Here is a 20,448-nt window from a genome sequence, read left to right as displayed (position 1 = left end):
CTATCAAATACTAGGTCTTATTCGTTCTTTCTAGCTATTTTTTTGTACCAATTAACCATCCCCACCTCCCCTCAGCCATCCCAAATTATAAGCTAAAAGGAGAGACCTATTTAATGATATGGTAAGTGATGACTTGATTGATACAGAAGAACAAGGATTCATAAAATGTTCCAAAATCCTGAGGCAGTGGAGGAGTGCATAGCATAAGGGTGATGGGCATCAAAAGTAAAATTGTGATTTCACTGTTCAATTCAAACACTCCTTCCCATTGTAGCAAAATGTACCTTCAAATGTCCGTTTGAGAAGGATTTCTGCTTCATGAAGATGGACTATAGTAAATTGGGCATGAAACAGTGGTATATAATCATTCTGTTTACGGACTTTTCATGCTCCTTGTCACCTAACAGAGGCAGAGCTGGCTCAACTCCTGGCATTGCATCTGCCTATATGACTGTCAACAAAGGATGTCCTCTTCTGAGTCAATAATTCCTCTGTGGAACGGCAGAATTCTCCCCAATCATTTCATTCATTCCAGGAGCTAGCTTCATTCCCATTTTATACATCGGATTGAACTATGTAATGGCCTCAAAGGCATATATTTATTTTCAATACTAATATATCTCTCTCAACACAGATCAATGAAGAAATGTCCAGTGTTCATGGATTGGAAGAATTAATAGTGTTAAAATTAATATCATTAATTATTATTAAAATCATATGGTTCTGTGCAAACACCATCCACAGCATGTATAGATTTCAGGCATTATTCTCTATCTCTTCTTTGAAGTCCACTTCAAGTTCTACCAAACTTCAGTATCTAATGAACTTTGTGTAAACAAGAAATTTTCTTTCTTTACATTCTATGGAAACATGTGTAGATATTATACTTGGGACAAGACATCAATCATTATCTTATTAATGCTTATTTCAAGAACCTAAAGAATATATGAAGCAGGGCTTTTGTGTTTCCTGAAGAATTCTTTGAAAAGCTTAATGCCCTAATTAAAGTTTTTCCCTCTGACAAACACCTGTTGGACTGTAGATTCCTACCTCATGACTAAAGAGATACTGACACCTGTATTTAAGCTTGGTCTACAGATGCCATCACTTTATCCACTGATTGACCAGAGTGTCTGAAGGGAATTAGGTCCATATGCTCAGGATCTGATGCTAGAGATACATACTCCAAATATGATGCTGATGTTTTATATTAAAAATGAAAGACTATGACTTCCTACACACACACACACACACACACACACACACACACACATACACACACACACACACCTTCTTTCTTTTTTTTTTTTTTCAAGACAAGGTCTCATTCTGTCACCCAGGCTGGAGGGCAGTGGCACAATCTTGGCTCACTGCAGCCTGGATCTCCCAGACTCAAGCAATCCTCCACTGCAGCCTCCTGAGTACCTGGGACCACAGGTGTGCACCACCACGTACAGCTAATTTTTGTATTTTTTGTAGAGATGGGGTTTTGCCATATTGCCCAGCGCTCTCCTTTTTTTAACATAAGGGCATTCCAGTTCCACAGGAAGGATAACTCTGATATGCTCCCACCCACCTGCCTGGTCCCATCTTTTGTCACCTTTCTGCCACTGTCCCAGTGAACACAACTGATTTCCTCCTGATAGAGTCTGGGGACCTAGCTTTGCTGGAGCACCTCCAGGTCTTCACCCTGGCTGTCTCCCACTTTACACATCTTATCCTCTAAGATATAGTTTTTAAAACCTTTAACAAACAAGGTTTCCCTTCCAGTCCAACATATGTCAGCAATTTTTAGAGTATATGAATTTCTAAAGTTATGAATTGGGAACTGGCTGATGCATTTTGAAAATAGTGTTGGGGTCCAGGCATGGTGTCTCATACCTGTGATCCCAGCACTTTGGAGGCCTAGGCAGGAAGACTGCTTGAGCCTAGGAGTTCAAGACCAGCTGTGGCAACATGGCAAGATCCACTCTCTACAAAAACAAAAAATTAGCTGGGCGTGGTGGTACACACCTATAGTCCCAGTTACTTGAGAGGGAGGCTGGTGTGGGAGGATCACTTGAGCCCAGAAGGTGAAGGCTACAATGAGTTGTGATGGTCCCACAGTACTCCAGCCAGGGTGACAGAACCAGACCCTGCCTCAAAAAAAAATAGTGTTAGGATTATGTAGAAAACAGGACAATTGAAATTGCAGATTTGAGCAGCAGCTTTTGCATCAAGAAACATTCCGCCATCAAGACTGCCATTTCTTCCCATCTAACTACTCGACTCTCCATTAACATCTTGCCTGTTTTTATTTATTGTCTTTGTTTTATTTATGGTAAACATTTGGTTCTATTTCCAACTTTGGATGATTTTCTCACTCCCTCTGTCTGGGTGTCATGAGGAGACGCTGGTTCTCCCTCACACTTGTTCCACACATGGCAGTTCTGAGTTACAGAGTTCTATTCTATGATGGGAAGAAAAATAGTGCTCTTCATATCTTATTATAATAGAAAAATGTTCTCCATATCTTATAAAATGATGGAAACTTACATGACATGTATTAAAGTATCATATAAACTCTATATAGATCCATATAAAATAAAGATTGTGATGTAGCTATAACAGAAGAAAAGCAAATAAAAAAAGAAATCTTTTCAATATATGCAGATCCTATTATGGTTATTTTTATGAGATAAACTTTATATGAAAATAAACTTCTAAAATTGTAGAGAGGAAATGTTCTATGTCTTCAGTGGAGTAATGATTACATGGCTGTATACACGTGTTAAAACTCACTAAATCGTGCACTTAAAAAGAGTGAATTTTACTTTATGTACATTATACTTTAATAAACAACAACAATTTATGGGGAGTACTTTATAAAATAGAAAGATGTGTGTCTCTGTGTATGTCTTCACTATTACTTCTATTGTAAATGAAATTTTTGCATGTACCATGTATGAAAATGCAGTCACAAATGACATAAATTTCAGTAGATATAAAAATTAATAAAACCCCCAAATAATTATATAGAACTAAATTGTGTTTAAGGGCATGACAGCTGTAGTCATTAAATAGCTTTCTCTAGGCTCATTTTGTTTCTTCCTTTATGTTTCTCTACTTGCATTTCTATGTGTCTAACTTTTGGTATAGCAAGCATTATTTCAAAATATCTCTATTCCCTTTTTTTTCAGTGATCAAACTATAACGACTAGACTGTGATAAGCCTGTCTCTACCTTCCAGCAACAACTAGGGACATTATTAGATTTAGTAATATATAATTTAAATTCTAAAGTTTACCATTGTTGTGTCTTTTTATGGTTATGGGTGATTATGACATGACCAGTTGTTATTTTCATAATCTATAGATTTCTTTAAAACATGACTATTTCTGTTGGATGTTCATGTGTAGAACAGGAAAACTGCAGTTACATCCATTGTGCGTGTGATTTGCCATCATCTCCCCAAACGGACCAAAACAAAAACATAAAACCCCAAGAAATGGATTTGTCTTGTCTTTGTAGTTTACATACCATGGTATAACTTAATTTTCAAATTCATAGTGTAACTTACTTGTTTCCATGAGCAAAGTCGTATGTAAACTGTATATCGGTGCTTCTAGTAATCTTGCTATTGTCTTGGTACTGGAATTTTAGACCAATATAATTTGCCAGGAATCCTTTGTATGCTAAACATAACTGCATAAAAATATGAAAATCATTGGTAACAATATGTTACCATTACTTTGTTTTGTAACAATTCAAATAAATTCAAAGTCAATAAATATTAATTGAGCATTTTCTACATAAAATGTACCAGAACACAGAGAAAGAAATGATTAATTTCAGCCAGTTAGCTGCGGAAGAATTGGGAAAGATTTTATAGACAAAGTGACGTTGAGGTGACCTTACAATTAATAATAAATATCTATTATTTTTAGGTATAGTGTCCTTTAAAACTGCAAACAATTCACTCTCTGTGGAGATGAGTTATGTATTAACTCTAAGCTACTCAGCAAATTTAAAAGTCCAATGCACATAGGAAAGAAGAGAGGTAAACATTCAGGCAAATTAAATGGGATGTAAATATCATTGAACATTTAGAGATAGAGATGAGTGTCACTGTAAAACAGTAATTAAATACCAATTTTAATGGTCCCCAAGTCCTTAAGCATGCCAAATATATTAAGAACTTTGAATTTTAGGATAGATGCCACAATTTGAGAATTTTAAAATAAGAGAAAGGGTGAATCTATGATTAACAGTGTCAAATGCCCTCATTAAAACTGCCATCTCCCGTGCTCCTAATTTGGTTTCGCTTCTCTCTGACTGGATACCCAAGATCACCCTACGATGGCTAGCCATTTTTCTTTCTTCTTAATTAATGAAGAAAAATGAAGAAGTTTATACACTTTAAATTATTTTAGTATTTAAACTTGTGTGCAAATATTTTTTTCTGAATTAAAAGAGAAATATAATACATGATCTGTGGTACTATATACATATATATAGTATATATTTATTATTTTGAAAATCCTCAGAAGAAACCACAACCACCCAGAATTTACACTACAGAGCCTGTTACAATATGACATACTATTCATATGGCAAGCATTTTTGCTTGTCTTAAAATTTCATGAAATTGTATTACCAAGGTATTTTCCAGATTCAATTAGCATATCATTTTGTTGAGCTTACCTGATTATAAGGAAACAATAAAATGTCCCCATATGGTCGTCTGTTTGGTTTAACATCTGCTGAGTCAAAAAGGACAGCTGGGTTTTTCAGGGAATAACGACCACAGTAAGCATCAGTTTCAGCTGTCTTCTGTCCTCTGTTAATATATTCCTACCGAAACAGTAATATTTCAAATGAAAACATGATTTATTGTTCTGGTTTTCCCCCAACGTATGCACCCAAACCATTCAAGGTTTAACCCAGATACCATTGTTTCCCCAATTACTTTAACTTGAGATGTTTTCTTCCTTGTCTGAAATCTAAAGTTCTCATTTGGATCCATAATTATATAATCCCTTATATCAGTATTTGACTAGTTCCCAAGTTCGACTTTTTTCCTTACATTATGAGCTCTTTACGGGTATTTATTCATTCTTTCCATGAGTGTTTATGCAGTGTTTACTGTGTGTCAGGTTTCTGCTTGTTTGTGTGTTTGCTGTTTAATCTTCAGGATTCAAGTGGTGAAGAACCCCTATCCCTGTAAATAGAGATCACCCGTCTAAGACAAAGAAGCCAGTGATTATCAAACTAAGGCTCAAGGGAGATATCTAACTCACATAAAAGCATCAAGAAAGATGACTCAGGGGAAGTGACAATGAGTTAAGTCTTTAAAGATAAATAGCAGTTGTTGGAATGGAAAAAAAGATGTCAAAGGCACTGTGCAAATGGTAAAAAGAAAGTAGGGGCTTCAGAGACAGGCCAAAATATGTACAAAAAAGCAGAGGTGTGAGACACCATGGTGCTGGGAACACAAACTATTAAGGTTAGGTGCAGTATGGAAATGCAGGTGAGGGTAGTGATGAGAGATGAAGTAGGAAAGGAGTAGAAGGTAAATTACAGGTGCCATCCTTATGGCTGCTAGTACTACATTCAAAATAGAACATAAATACACATATATTTCTTGAATGAAGCTGAAAAGGTCATCTATTAAATGGAAAGATCTTTTTCTCACTAATCTGCTCATGAAAAGTATCATGAGAGATATTCTTAAGGATTTATATTTTTATCCAGGGTATTGATCTGAATTAAATAACTAGAGTACACATTTTTTATTCTTACAGTTTTCACTTGGAAATAGCAAATAGCTGACTTCCTGAAGACTTGAAAATGAGAATTAGAAAGCACATATTCAATTTTCTTCCTTTACTCTATATTAAAGAAAATATCTCATTAAGAAAGAAATAATGACTGGGCCGTGTACTAATTAACCAGAGTGTTATGTCAGAAAGCAAGAGAAGCAGTTATATAAAACTACATAATACATAAAAACATACAATGCCCCACTATATATTATAATCTCTGAAGTCAATGAGGAGAAAGGATATACTGTGCATCCATGTTAAGAAAACACAAACCAAGGATGGGCACGGTGGCTCATGCCTGTAATCCCAGCACTTTGGGAGGCTGAGGCGGCTGGATCATGAGGTCAAGAGGTCAAGACCATCCTGGCCAACATGGTGAAAGCCCATCTCTACTAAAAATACAAAAATTAACCAGGCGTGGTGGCAGGTGCTTGTAGTCCCAGCTACTTGGGAGACTGAGGCAGGAGAACTGCTTGAACTCAGGAGGCAGAGGTTGCAGTGAGCCGAGATCGCACCAACACACTCTAACCTGGTGACAGAGTGAAACTCAATCTCAAAAAAAAAAAAAAAAAAAAAAAAAAAAAGAGAAAAGAAAAAGAAAACACAAGCAAAATGACATGATTTGGATCTGTGTCCCCACCAAATTGCATGTTGAAGTGTAATCCCCAAAGCTTGAGGTGGGGCCTGTTTGTAGGTGACTTGATCATGGGTGTGGATTTCTCATGAATGGCTTAGCACCATCCCATCTGTGCTGTTCTCATGACAGTGAGTTCTCACAAGGTCTGGTTGTTTAAAAGCGTGTGGCACCGCCCCACTCTCTTCTCTTGCCCTTGACCAAGCCAATACACGTGCCTGTTCCCCCTTTGCCTTCACCATGATTGAGAGTTTCCCAAAGCCTTCCAAGAAGCTGAGCAGATGCCAGCATCATGCTTCCTGTACAGTCTACAGAACTGTGAACCAATTAAACCTCTTTTCTTTCTAAATTACCCAGTCTTAGGTATCTCTTTATAGCAATGCAACAATGGCCTAATACACAAAATAAACAAAAACACTACAAATCTTACCTTTGCTCAGCTTTCCTACTTTCTAGTAAGAAAATTCATGAGTAGTAAAAATTTTTTGACAAATGAATCATAGAAGGCACTACCAATAGCACCTACCAACAGCCCTTAAAATAAATGTATAACAAAGTCATTTTTGCAACTTGATTGTGAATAACAAAGTTATTAATGCTACTTCAAAAAAGAAATAAAATTTCAAACCATTATATAAATTATTTGGTTAGATTCACAGTTCATTAAATATTTCATACCAGGTTAAAATCAGTTTCATAGTCTCTGAAGTATTTCACAACAAATCCTTCTTCAAAATTTGCAATTTGTGGTGGACACTTAGTGCTAACCATTTCTTCCACTGCTCCCTGAAACTAAATTAACAATATAAACATTAGTAACTTCTTTTCATAATTTTTATGAAATTTTCATAATTTATGGGAATTTATGGGAATTTTCATAATTCCCATACTGTAGTCATGATTATGAGTTAACTTTCTGAATAATTTTAAGTGTGATAATTTTAGTGGCCAATGAGTTTTCAAAACTTTTATTCTAGAATAACAATAGTTACATAGATTTGGCTAATATTAGCATACTTAGTTATTACATAAGGCAGACATATTTGTTTAGTAGCTTTTTAAAGAGAGCAATGAAGCAAACCTAAATTAATTAGTACCCAATTAGATAGATTCCAAATAAATAATTTTTCCAACTAACTCAAAATTAACTGGAAAAAAAAAAAAGATACACTCCAATAGATTCTGGCCAACATGGTGGAACCCTGTCTCTTTTAAAAATACAAAAATTAGCTGGGCATGGTGGTGCGTGCCTGTAGTCCCAGCTACTCAGGAGGCTGAGGCAGGAGAATCACTTGAACCTGGGAGGCGGAGGGTTGCAGTGAGTGGAGATCACACCACTGCATTCCAGCCTGGTGACAAAGCAAGATTCCGTCTCAAAAAAAAAAAAAAGAAAAAAAAAAAGATTAGATGCATATATATACTGTAAGCTTGTATTTATAATTATTTAAAAAATAATAAATTATTGAAGATTGTGCAGAAATTAGTACATATTCACAAGTCTCCTATAATTTCCATATCAATTTCTCCAGCAAAGCACAGAAATAATTGTCACTTAGAATTAAGGGCTTGAGACAATATATACTCTTTAATCGGTAAACAAATGTTAACTTAAATTCATTGTCCAGATAAGTTGTCAAAATGTTGTAACTCACAAGCATTCTTTCTTTTTGAACAGCTGCCCCCTATAGAGATACATTAGACCCTGTTGGCACAGACCTAAGAACTCCCCTTTCCCTCTCTTGTCTTTGGAATATTTCCTCCCTTCTCTCCTCACTATGGGTAGGCTCCAACTTATCATGCCAAATAGAAGAATGTATTACTCCTCCTTAAAGTGTTCTTTATAAAAGGTTGACATTTAAATGGTGTTCTGTTTAAAAAAAAAATAGGATATTTAAACTAACCAATACTTTATAACTAAGCTTTTATTGCACTACATCTCTCAAGGAATTTCTGATTTTACAGGATAACAAATTGGGTTTTGAGTGAAGAACAATGCCGGTGTGGTTAGAGGGACTCAGAGCTTCTACACATAGGCGGGGCAAGGTTTTGGAAGCTTTGAGATATGCCTTGTCTGGAAAAAGGGGTGGCTGCACTAGGTTGACTCTTAGTCTCCTTTCAGATAAAAGTGTTCACAGTATATAAATTGTGGTGAGTCGATCAGGGGATAAATAATTTGAAGTGATTTTTTTCAAGTAATATCTCTTTCCCATCTGTCTACAAATGGCCCATGAATGATGTGAGAGGGTGCAGGGAAAATGTGTGGTAGAAACATTCCTACAGCATACTTCAGCCTCTGATGACCATGGAGTGAGTGGCTTAGAAGCAATCCCATCCCAATTCAGTGTGAATGTCTCCAAGTTGGGTTTTCCTTTGGTTTGTTCTGTAATATCCAGTGTGACGTTATTCCCTTCAACTACTTCATAATCAAGCAGATCAAAATCTCCTGAAATTAAGTGCCAAACAGAATTTGTAGAAGTTAATAAAATGCCTATATATAAAACTATATATATTTATATATATATTAAATAGACACTCAAATGTAGCCAAATTGGTTTCATTTGGTGCTCCATTATCACAAAAGAAGGAAGAATGGGGACGATGTAGATCCTTAAATTTGAGCAGATTTATCCATAGCATAAATGGCAAAACAGACAAAGTGCTATATATTTAAGGCACTGTCTCTATGTAAAAGGAAGTATTGTAAGATAAACAGACAGATGTATTAGGACCATGAGATAAAGATCAATGAGCAGTAGGATATTCCAAAAATTCTTTTAGTTTTGTGCTAGTACCATTATTTTAGTGCAAATGCTCAGCTGAAATATTGCTGTTTTCTTTAGACATGAATAGGGCACAAAGATGAATTCCAGGAAACAATCTCTGACCTGTGAGGTTTGTTCATACCATGCCACTTAGTATGATAATCATTGACTTTGCCACTTTGAGAGGAATAAGGCCTGTCCTCAAACGTCTCTGTTCTTTGAAAGGATGCTCTACAGGTGGAATCTCACTGATCTTTTTGACCCTTTTAGTTGGGTAAAGTCTTAAAATCTGCCCAGTTAGGATTTGGGTACCATATTTCTTAAGGTCTCTGCTGAAGTCTTATAATTTCTCTCTGGTATATAAAACTACATCAAAAAGGATATTCATATGTTTATTCATAAGTATTTTGACAATCTAACTTTTGTACACCTTTTAAAACTTAAATTCATATAAAATCAAATTCTTTATCCTCCACTCAACAATCAAATAAACAATTTCATAAAATGAGACACAAATATTGAAGTAACATTTTACTTACATGAATTGAAAAATAATGATTACCCAAAGAAAAGTAAACACACACACATACATAAACACACATTCAGGGACCCACTTTCTGAGCTAAATATATACCAAATAGCCAAGTCAGTTGTGAAGTCTGACTTGAAGGCAGAATGTCTATGTCAATATTTCCAAAAGTGTTTTGTGTAAAACATTAATAGGAGGTTAATAGCTGTTACTTGAAAAAAAAGATGGAGAGAAAAAATAAGTTTGCATTAAACACAGGTGAATTGACTTTTTTCTTTTTCCTTTTTTTTTTTTTTTTTAAATACTGCAGGACTCCTCAGGGATTTTAATATTCCAACGAGCTCTGCCAGTCTTGAAGGAAGACCCATGGTATACAGTGTCTCTCATGTGAATTTGACCACAAAATCCTTTCATTAGGCAAGATTTGACCAGATGAGTGTCTCCTGGACAATATTGATTTGCCTAAATTTTATTTTCAGAAAGAATATTTTCACTGTTTTTACTAATTTATAAAGTAGGCTATTATATGGAAAATGCATTTGTAGTATGTGTAGTGCATTTCTTATGCATTGGAGTTGTACATTCCTTGAAATACAACTAAAATTTAAATTACCATAGAAAAAAATAACCATTTAATTTCTGCTGACATTAAACCAAGTCTTTTTCTCTGTCATCTTATGGAACTTTTAGAGTGGCACAGGATATACATTTGTTTCCTACAAGTACAAAATTAAATACATGCTTACCTCTAGTTGATATGAATGTTACCGTGTAGATATTGCTCTGGGGATTCTGTGTTCTTGTTACTTGAACTGTGTCTGGTTTTATAGACCAGAGGTCATTCAAGGCTGATTGCAGTATGAATTCAGAAGCATCAGCAGGTAGGAAGACTTTGGATTGGATTAAAACAAACAAACAAACAAACAGAAAAGTTGAAATCTGAGCTACCACGGCCAACACTGATGTCTTGTATTTACATTTTTAAAGCACCTATACTCTGTACCATGTAAGTTATCACTTAGAAAAATTGTATTTTGAAATTGATTCAAGTTCAGTAATATTGAGTATTTAATTTGTGATCTCTTTGAGGACAGGGCTGATATTTTATTGTTCTAATATTCCCACAATAATAATTATTGGATTTGGCAAAGAATAAGCAATCACCAGCATTCACTGGTTAAAAAAATTAACAGTAGTAGCGAAAGTAATATTTTAGGATTTGTTATAAAACATAAAAATGCGGCCGGGCGCAGTGACTCACGCCTGTAATCCCAGCACTTTGGGAGGCCCAGGCGGGCGAATCACAAGGTCAGGAGATCAAGACTATCCTGGCTAACTCGGTGAAACCCCGTCTCTACTAAAAATACAAAAAATTAGCCAGGCGTGGTGGTGGGCGCCTGTAGTCCCAGCTACTTAGGAGGCTGAGGCAGGAGAATGGAGTGAACCCGGGAGGCGGAGCTTGCAGTGAGCCGAGATGGCGCCACTGCACTCCAGCCTGGGTGACAGAGCGAGACTCCGTCTCAAAAAACAAACAAACAAACAAAAATGCAATGTTGTTTTTGTTTTTTAGCTGATAAACATTGGTGTTCCATAGGCCTATCATTTAATTTAAAGACATGTTTAAATTAAATGAAAGACATGTTTACTTCTGTGCAATGATGAATTTAATTCCTTTTAAAATTTTAATTTTTACTTTAAGTTCTGGGGTAAATGTGCAGGATGTGCAGGTTTGTTACATAGGTAAACGTATGTCATGGTGATTTGCTGCACCCATCAACCTGTCATCACCTAGGTATTAAGCCCAGCATGAATTAGCTGTTTTCCCTAACCTAATGCCCTCCCGGCACCGACCCCACCCCCCAACAGGCCCCACTGTGTGTCGTTCCCCTCCCTGTGTCCACGTGTTCTCATTGTTCAGCTCCCATTCATAAGTGAGAACATGCAGTGTTTGGTTTTCTGTTCCTGAGTTAGTTTGTTGAGGAAATAGCTTTAAGCTCCATCCATGTCCCTGAAAAGGACATGATCTCGTTCCTTTTTATGGCTGCACAGTATTCTATGGTGTATCACATTTTCTTTATCCAGTCTATCATTGATGGGCATTTGGGTCAACTATTCACAATTCCCATTTTCTTAACTTACACCTGTGAGTAACAGATATATAAATTCCATGTGCATTTAGATATATAGTTATCATTATTATTAGAAAATGATGGTATATGCCAGAAAGTTATTTGTATGGATGTTGCTTTCTATCCCAGTCTGAAGGCTTTTTACCATAATGTATTTTTCTGCTTCTTTGTCTAGCCTATCATTAAAACTATATTTTCTAGACAGTATAATTTGACTGGAGCAAATACTTTATGGCTACATCTATGCATGAACAGAAACAGTATCTCCCTTATTATTTATAACTTACCAGTTTTTTCCATATTATAGATTAATCTGTATTGGTAAGGTGAACACGAATTAGCTTCCACACAGGGGCTGGTTACCTTGATCTTCTGAACTTCATTAATTGCGTTAGTTGTTTCCCAGTTTTCTAATGTTATAACCTATTTTCCAATTAAAAAATATTTTTAATATATGAAAATTATATATACTTTAAAAGCATCATAACTCAGCTCTTCAATGTCACTTTATTGCTCTATTTTACTACAAATGACAAGTAACAGCCTTTTTGGCTTATAATACAGATACTCAAAGTCATAATTCAATAATTGTCCATGACTGCTTTCACCTAAAACAGTATCTTACCTAGTAAAATTAATAACCAAATTGAGATCCTGCCTTCGGACATTTACTTTCTGTAAGTGGAACTATAATCATAGCAAACCTGTACTTCCTGGATGATTGTCGACTGGGATTTGATAACTTGTTCTTCATTCACTGCATCTCCTGTTTGTTGTTCAGTATAAACATTTTGATACTGGTACAGTCCGACATCAACAAATGCACTTAATGTGTACTCCTGCAGCAAGATTTCAATATAATATCTGGAAAATAGAGTAACTAATGAATGTAACTTTTTTCCACAACACTTGACATGAAATTATTTTAATGAATAAAATATCAACATTATTTTAAAAGCCTGCCTGTTAAATAATTTATATTGTAGTATCTCATATTTTAAATATTCACATGTTAAAATTTTCATAGCCGTTTGCTAAAATAAAATGAATTATGTAAGGTATCTGCATTAGTAGAAAGTTGTTCTCATTCACAACTAATTCATTCAGCTTAGTCAATAAATATTTATTGAAGACAATACTAGTTCCTATACTCAAGATCCTGAAAAATAACCCTGTCCCTGGCATATAGCAGAGACAACATGCAGAGGTTAAATATTTTAATGTGTTCAAGAAAATGTCAGGCTTAGGCATAGCATATATTTTATACCTGAGGGGTTATATTTGTCAGGAATAAAAGTTCCTACTTTCATGTTCCTTAAATTTGGCTCCATTTGTAACTTGGGGAATAAAATATTGCCTCAGGAAACTTTTACTGGTCAGATTTACTATGGACCTCCAACTAGCTGGATGGGATTTTCACTTTATATTTTGAATTCCTGATTTTTGATGTCTCCTGCCCCTCAGTCCTACTGGGTACCCAAGGTGATGCCTTCACTGAGCAGCTGTTACAGGAGAGTGCAAAACTACTGCTTCTCCTCTAAATCTCCAACAATGTCACCATTGCTCACATCTTTGGAGAGGACAGCTGGGAGCTTCCCTAAACTGTCTCACATCACTCAACATACATTCTTATATAGGGAGAATCAGTATCCACAGTTCATGAAAGAGTCTGAATGAGGGAAATTTATCATGTTTCATATGTGTAGAATGATGGGGTGCTGGATCATCACCTGATGGAACTGATATTTGGGGATTATATCAGGCTCTTGACTTCCATAAGAACCTGCTCATCAGTTCTGCTGACTTGAGATGATCAACACTAACTAAAGAGCAGAATTCAAAGAAGAACCATTAAAATTTTGTATCCTTACTCACGGCTCAAAACTATTAATTAGGTACTTTCTTTGTGCTAGACAATAAACTAAGCACTTTGCAGACATTATTATATTTAATCGTCACAAAAGTTTCATAAAATAAATATTATTCCTTTCTCCATATGAATAACAAATGCTAATGGAATTTTAAGGATTCAAAATTTTTTTATACTAGTAACTGAGGGAGAATTCCAAACAGAATAAGGTGACCAAAAAGATATGCACTAGAGGAAACTATGTTTGTGGTATTTGAGTAGAATGATTTAGCAATATGAGCTACCTTTGGAAAGGCTTGAAAAACCACTTTACAATAAACCAGCTAGAGTGGCCTCAATTTCAGATTTCACAGCAATCATTGTAAGCACAGTATGTAAATTCCAAGCTGGTTTTGCAGGAGCACAGACACCAGGCAGCAGATGTATTAGGAGTTGCTTTCACTCAAACTCTGTGTTCCTGCCAAGCTGGTAGACTGAACTCATTTTCCAAGAACAAGACAAAGTCTGAAAATGTACTGACACTTAATTGCAGTAGGGATTAATCAGGCACTCCATTTATCCTGACCTGGCCCAGTAGTTTTCATGGTTATAGAAGAAAATGTTTAATATATAAAGAAGTGAAAGTAGAAGAAGGAGGAAAAAAGGAATAAAACTTTTTCCCCATGTCAGTATTACCAAGACCTCAATGAGAACATTCAGTGTGAGAACATTAATTTGCTCCCAGGTTCCGTTGATCCCAACCCTCCCTGTCCAGTTCCATAAGATCCTCATGATGCTGCCTCTGAGCATAACTTCATCAATATCTGAAAGGGTGATGAGGTAAATTTATAAAGAAAAAAGCATTCCTCCCATCAAGAAGGGAAGTCTATTTCTGCATCCTTGAGTCTAGGCTTGGTCACTTGCTTTGGGCAATGGGATATTAGCAAATGTGACACAGACAGAGTATTGCAGAGTGTGTGTGCATTAGGACTCCCCTCTTTACTGCTGAGATCACATCCACAATGTGACAAACTTGGGCTTGTCTCCTGGATGATGAGAGACCACGTGCAATGGGATGCCCCAGATATCTAAGACTCAACCACGCCTGCTGAGGCTCCAGACATATGAGCGAGGCATTCTAGGTTACCAATCCCCAACTAAACTAGTCAGGACTAAAAGAACAGCTCAGCCAACTACAAAATTGTGAAAAATAATACACACTTGTTGTTTGAAGTTGCTACAGTCTGAAGTGCTTTGTTATACAGTAAAGTCTAACAGATCCAAATGATGAATATGATCTCAATGCATCTTTTGATGTTCTTCATGTTAACTCCATTCCACCACCTTCTCCATTTTGAATGTATCATGTCTTTTATCTTCCTGTTTCCTAGGAATTCTGAATGGCTTTTTGAATGGGATTATCTGGTATTTGGATGATAATCCCACTCATTGGCTCCTTGGACTTGACCTTTCAACACTAAGCGATATGCTCTGCCAGTTCTGGCAGTGTATTTTAATATTCTCAAATTTCCAGTACCTGGCTCAGGGCCTGGAATAAACCAGTTAATAACAAATACACATTAACAGTGGCAACAGTCTATGCGGCTTAGTGATTTTTCCCGAGCAATACTGAAGAGCTCAGCTGCAGAAACAGAGAAATTAGATGGGTGGATTGATTGAGAGGTCCAAGTAAAGAACTAAGAACAGGATCAAGTAATTTCACAAAAGTGTAAGTTTGCAACAGGGTTATTCTAGACTTCAAATTTCCCTGGTTAGCTGAATGCCAGTATTCTTGAAAATAAAGAAATACATTTGAATGAAATTGTAGCGAATGACCAATTATAAATTAAGCCAATAAACTAATATCCACTTCCACCAATAAAAATAAATTGAAAATATTTAAAAAATATAGGCCGGGCGCGGTGGCTCACGCCTGTAATGCCAGCACTTTGGGAGGCCAAGGCGGGCGGATCACAAGGTCAGGAGATCGAGACCATCCTGGCTAACACGGTAAAACCCCGTCTCTACTAAAAGTACAAAAAATTAGCCGGGCGCGGTGGCGGGCACCTGTGGTCCCAGCTACTCAGGAGGCTGAGGCAGGAGAATGGCATGAACCCGGGAGGCGGAGCTTGCAGTGAGCTGAGATCAGGCCACTGCACTCCAGCCTGGGCGACAGAGGGAGACTCCGGCTCAAATATATATATATATACACATACATACACATATATATATTTAAAAATATAAACGTAAAGTTTGTAAATATCACACAGTAATTTAACGACAAGAAAAAACCTTACTCTTTTCCTTTCTGCAGATGAATATCCTCTGATCTTTGTGTTGGACTGGAAAAATAACTGTTGGCATTAGCAGAATGATATGCAATCCTCACCTAATCCCAGAGAGATGGAGAATTTATTAATAGACCTTTTCAACATTTACTTATTTATTTATTTATCATTTATTATTTCAGTCTTAGAAATTTCATAAGTAGAAAAACGTAAAACCACTTTATATTTTTCTTTTAAGATCTGTTATCTACTATGCTATACTTTTTTTAAATTATCAAAGCTCACTTCATTCCTTCTACCCTTCAATAACATCACAGTACTGTACCGAGTATGCTACACAGATCATAGCTTTTCCATAACTAGAACTGCAGTGGAAACTAAGAAGATACATACCAGGAGAAAGGCAGTTATTGACAAATAAAATATTCTTTTGCTCTGTGGAGAACTTTGAGAGATTTAATTCAAATTAGATTGCCAAAGATTGCTAAATGGTTCTGCACACTAGAGTGAGAGGACTTTGGGCTTCCCATTATGAATGATTATACCATCTTTGGAGTACAAACTATGATAAAAATTAGAATTCATAAATTACAGGTAGCAATTTAAACTTACACAACCAGTTTGGGAAGCAATCTTGCCACATAAGTCGAGTCATAAAATGTTAAATTGATTTGATCTGTAGTTTCATATTTGTGAAATTTTCCTAACAAAATAATCCCAAATACAGAAAAGTTTAATGAACATAGATGTTCAATAGAGTAGTATTATTTGTGGTCATAAAACACCAGAAGTAAATAAAAACTTATCAGTAGGGAGATGGTTATCTAAGCTTGGTAAATCCATGTAATAACACTACTTAGTCATTAAAAATAGTGATTATATAAATTGTTTAATAAAATTAGTATTTAATACTAGCATGTGAAAAACCACATATAAAATTGAATGTATAATTCTATTTATGAAAAAAATAAAATAGAGAAATGACTTTTATCTCATGACCAAGTAAATGTAGAATAATGAAATATTTTCATGTATGGGAAATTTTCTTGTAGGCTATAGATTTTCTATCATCTTATATCTTGTATCATATCCAGGATAATAGCCAAGAGCCAAACCACATGACATCATTTCTCATACATTTTTAATATATTCATTTGTTTTGATTTAAAGTAAGTAAGATACATATAAACATCATCATAGTGTTTTTATAGTACCAAATAGTATTCTGAGGTTTCCCTACCTTATCTTCTGGAAGTCCAGTCTGGCTAAAATAAATAGCATAACGGTCATCACCTTTGATGTAGAATCTATAAACATCGGAATCTGGAGCCACCAAAAATCCACTAAAGCGTGCAACAAATGTGTCTTGTTCCAAAGGCCAAATATAGGAAGCTGAATCTACCCAACTGGCACCCATGTACCCAGGGGTTTTTTCATCGTATTCCAGTATCTCTTCCAGATGTATTGGACGACTATTATTCCATACCTCAAGCTTCAGGCCTCTCCCTCCTAAGTGTAGTGAAATAAAATAAGTCTTTCATCAGGATCATAATGTAATGTCTCAGTGGCTTTCTATTTGGGTGTGAGTTATAGACTCCGTATATCAATTCATATTTTTAGCATGTGTGCAAACAAAACAATTACATATTCCCCTACACATACCTGTAGCCAGGGGCCAGTCTGCAATTTGTTCACTGTTATTTCACTTATTTGAGCCTCAGTTTCCACATGTGTAAAATGGGAGTAATAATAATATTTGCATAGCTGCTAGAGGGATTATGTATAATACATATGTAAAACATCTGGCATTTAAAAAGTGCTTTATGTAAGATAATATATGGTAATTTTTACTTATGATATAGCTGATGTTGCAAAACTTCAAGATTCATGGCATTTTAATACAAAACCTTTGCCTTGACGATTCTAACAAAAGTAAATTAATGGCTTACAAAGCCATTAATCAAAGAAGAGAAAGTGTTGGCTTTCAGGTTTCTCTCAATATTTGTTTTACTTTTTTTTTTTTTTTTTTTTTTTAAATTACTTCTACTCTAGGATTTCTTCTTCTTGGACAGAATCAAAAACAGGATACTCTCAATAAACTATACCTATACTTGCCAGAATAAACCCTGTGATTAAATTTTTTCCTAATCAGAAAGGAGCCATCTCTCTTTTTCTTTTCCTTCAACTGCAACAACAATTAGGCTTATTTCTTTCTTTAACAGCCGTAAGCTAGTCTGTATATGGGAAATAATGGCTACTCTTCTTCAGCTGAATTTGGTTGAAGACAAGCTTGAGCACTTCAAACTTTTACAGCAGCAGTGTTTAGTGATGTATACAATTTTCTTTAAAGTCATCAATTATAAATTATCAAAATTATTTTCTTAAACTGCTCATTTTTTCCTAATGTTCAAACCAAAGAAATTTAAGAGGTTAGTAAACCATTTAATTGGCTTCAAATGTGAAACAATGACACTACTATAGACAACTTTCACTGTGCGAGCAAGATATGAGATACACACCCCACGCAGACACGTGTATAGCATTTCAATGTTATTAGTGTAGATAGGAAAGCAATTTCACTGGGTCACAAGGTGAAAGTCTGAAAAGAATTTAGAGTAACATTTCTCTCATCTCCTGTTTTCACTCCCACGTTTTTCTAGACAAGTCAATATTTAACTTCCCCTATTTATCTTTTTTAATCAGAAAAAAGCATTTAAAAAATTTCTATGTAGACTGTACCAAGTTTTAGTTATCATAGTTTAATTAGAAATAAAAGCATAATTAAGCTCTGTCAGTAGAGATGTGCTGTTTTCAGTAGGGTGTCTTGATAATTTAGGCTGGGTTTTTCTCCATAGGTGCAGCTTTGTGGCAGTTATTTTAATAGAAATTTTTTCTAATCCAGAAAATGTAAATTTTAAAACTTGGAGGAAATTTCTTACAATTCTTACTACAAATTCTGAACTCTAAAAGGTTTAAATAATATTTTTACTAATATATTATTTTTATGTAAATATAGAAATGGCCATTTTCCCTGATGGTAACTTACCTGGATATACAGCTTTGAAAATATGAGGTTTGGGGGGTGTTTTGCAACATATACTATTTTCCGTGACATTCAAAGCATCACAAGGTTCACCTATAGAGAAGCAAGATACAAAACCATTACTACTGAAACTTCAGAATGCAATCACATCAGTGTATCTTTAAGCACTTTTGCAATTAAAACAAAGTTGCATAAACAAGAGGCAAATTGGGGCTCTTTATTTCTTTTACATATTCTCTATTAAAGCTTTTCATGCAATAATTGTCATACTTCCACAAAGCAACATTTTTTCTGGTGGAACATCATAAGCCTGAGATAGAAAATTTCGTAATTTCTGAGATAAAAAATTTGACAATACTATGTCTTTGCACAAGGTATCACTTCCAAATCCAAAGTAAAAACTTATATTTTGTTCCTTGGAGATAAGCTGCTGAATAAACCCGTGTCATTCAGAATTTGCAAAGGTAGATGACCCCAGACCTCTTGAGTAGGAAAAATGCTGGTTTAGTCCAAGTTCTTCAAATGAAAAAAAAGGGGGGTAGTAACTGTTAAATGGCATTTTCACAGATAAACTGAAACCAAAACAGGAAAAAAGCTTAAAAGATAGCTATTATAACTTTTACATCAGCACAATTAGACTTGCGAGAAGAGTCTATGTTTTAAACCTCCACGTGTTCCTCACAATGCCTCACATATGGTCAGCCTCAGAAAGTATTCACTGAAATGGCAATTGCAGCCCATGAAATGTGAGGACAACGGAAATGGAGAGAGATATTTTTGCCAAGTTTTGTTTGATAGCCTGGAAAATTTAAATTTTGACACTACTTTTCACCATTTTATTTGTTTGTGTGTTTTTTGAGGCAGGGTCTTACTCTGCCACCCAAGTGGAAATATCAGTTTCATGATCATAGCTCAGTGTAGCCTCCACCTCCTGGGCTCAAGCAGTCCTCCCATCTCAGCCTCTCAAGTAGCTGTAACTACAGGCATGCGCCACTATGCCAGTCTTTTTTTTTTTTTTTTTCCGTAAAGACAGGCCACCCTGCGTTGCCTAGTCAGGTATCAAACTCCTGGGCTCAAGTAATCTTCCTGCCTCAGCCTGCCAAACTGCTGGTATTACAGGCATGAGCCACTGCACCCAGCCCCTTTCATTATTTTGAATGTTTTATGGATGCAAGAAATTTGAACCAGAACACAGTAAATAGGAACAGTATATCAAACCAATCACCCATTTTATTGGAAGCAAAGGAAAGACACATAAACATCACATTTTCAATAGATTATTGAGGATTCAAAATCTGGAATCTGGTTGCCATATTAATGGTAATGAAAGATGGTAGAAAACTAATATGTTCTCTTTTCATATCAACAGCATCATAGTCGTATGCAAAATAAACATAAGATCAGATTATA

At 35.5% G+C, this 20,448-nt stretch overlaps 1 protein-coding gene across 1 annotated transcript in view; it reads right to left on the bottom strand.

The window, feature by feature from the left end:
- PKHD1L1 (PKHD1 like 1) overlaps window positions 1-20,448 on the bottom strand; it is a 167,869-nt gene that overhangs the window by 116,376 nt on the left and 31,045 nt on the right. Inside the window, 10 exon segments of the mRNA XM_010363096.2 lie at window positions 3,560-3,684; window positions 4,684-4,833; window positions 7,117-7,230; window positions 8,724-8,881; window positions 10,476-10,619; window positions 12,146-12,281; window positions 12,563-12,722; window positions 16,005-16,096; window positions 17,236-17,504; window positions 19,042-19,131. Of these exon segments, the coding sequence (XP_010361398.2) occupies window positions 3,560-3,684; window positions 4,684-4,833; window positions 7,117-7,230; window positions 8,724-8,881; window positions 10,476-10,619; window positions 12,146-12,281; window positions 12,563-12,722; window positions 16,005-16,096; window positions 17,236-17,504; window positions 19,042-19,131 (1,438 nt within the window).

The sequence above is a fragment of the Rhinopithecus roxellana genome, chromosome 9 (assembly GCF_007565055.1).
Source record: "Rhinopithecus roxellana isolate Shanxi Qingling chromosome 9, ASM756505v1, whole genome shotgun sequence".
NCBI classification, from domain to species: Eukaryota; Metazoa; Chordata; class Mammalia; order Primates; family Cercopithecidae; genus Rhinopithecus; species Rhinopithecus roxellana.
This window is presented reverse-complemented; position numbering and strand designations above follow the sequence as displayed.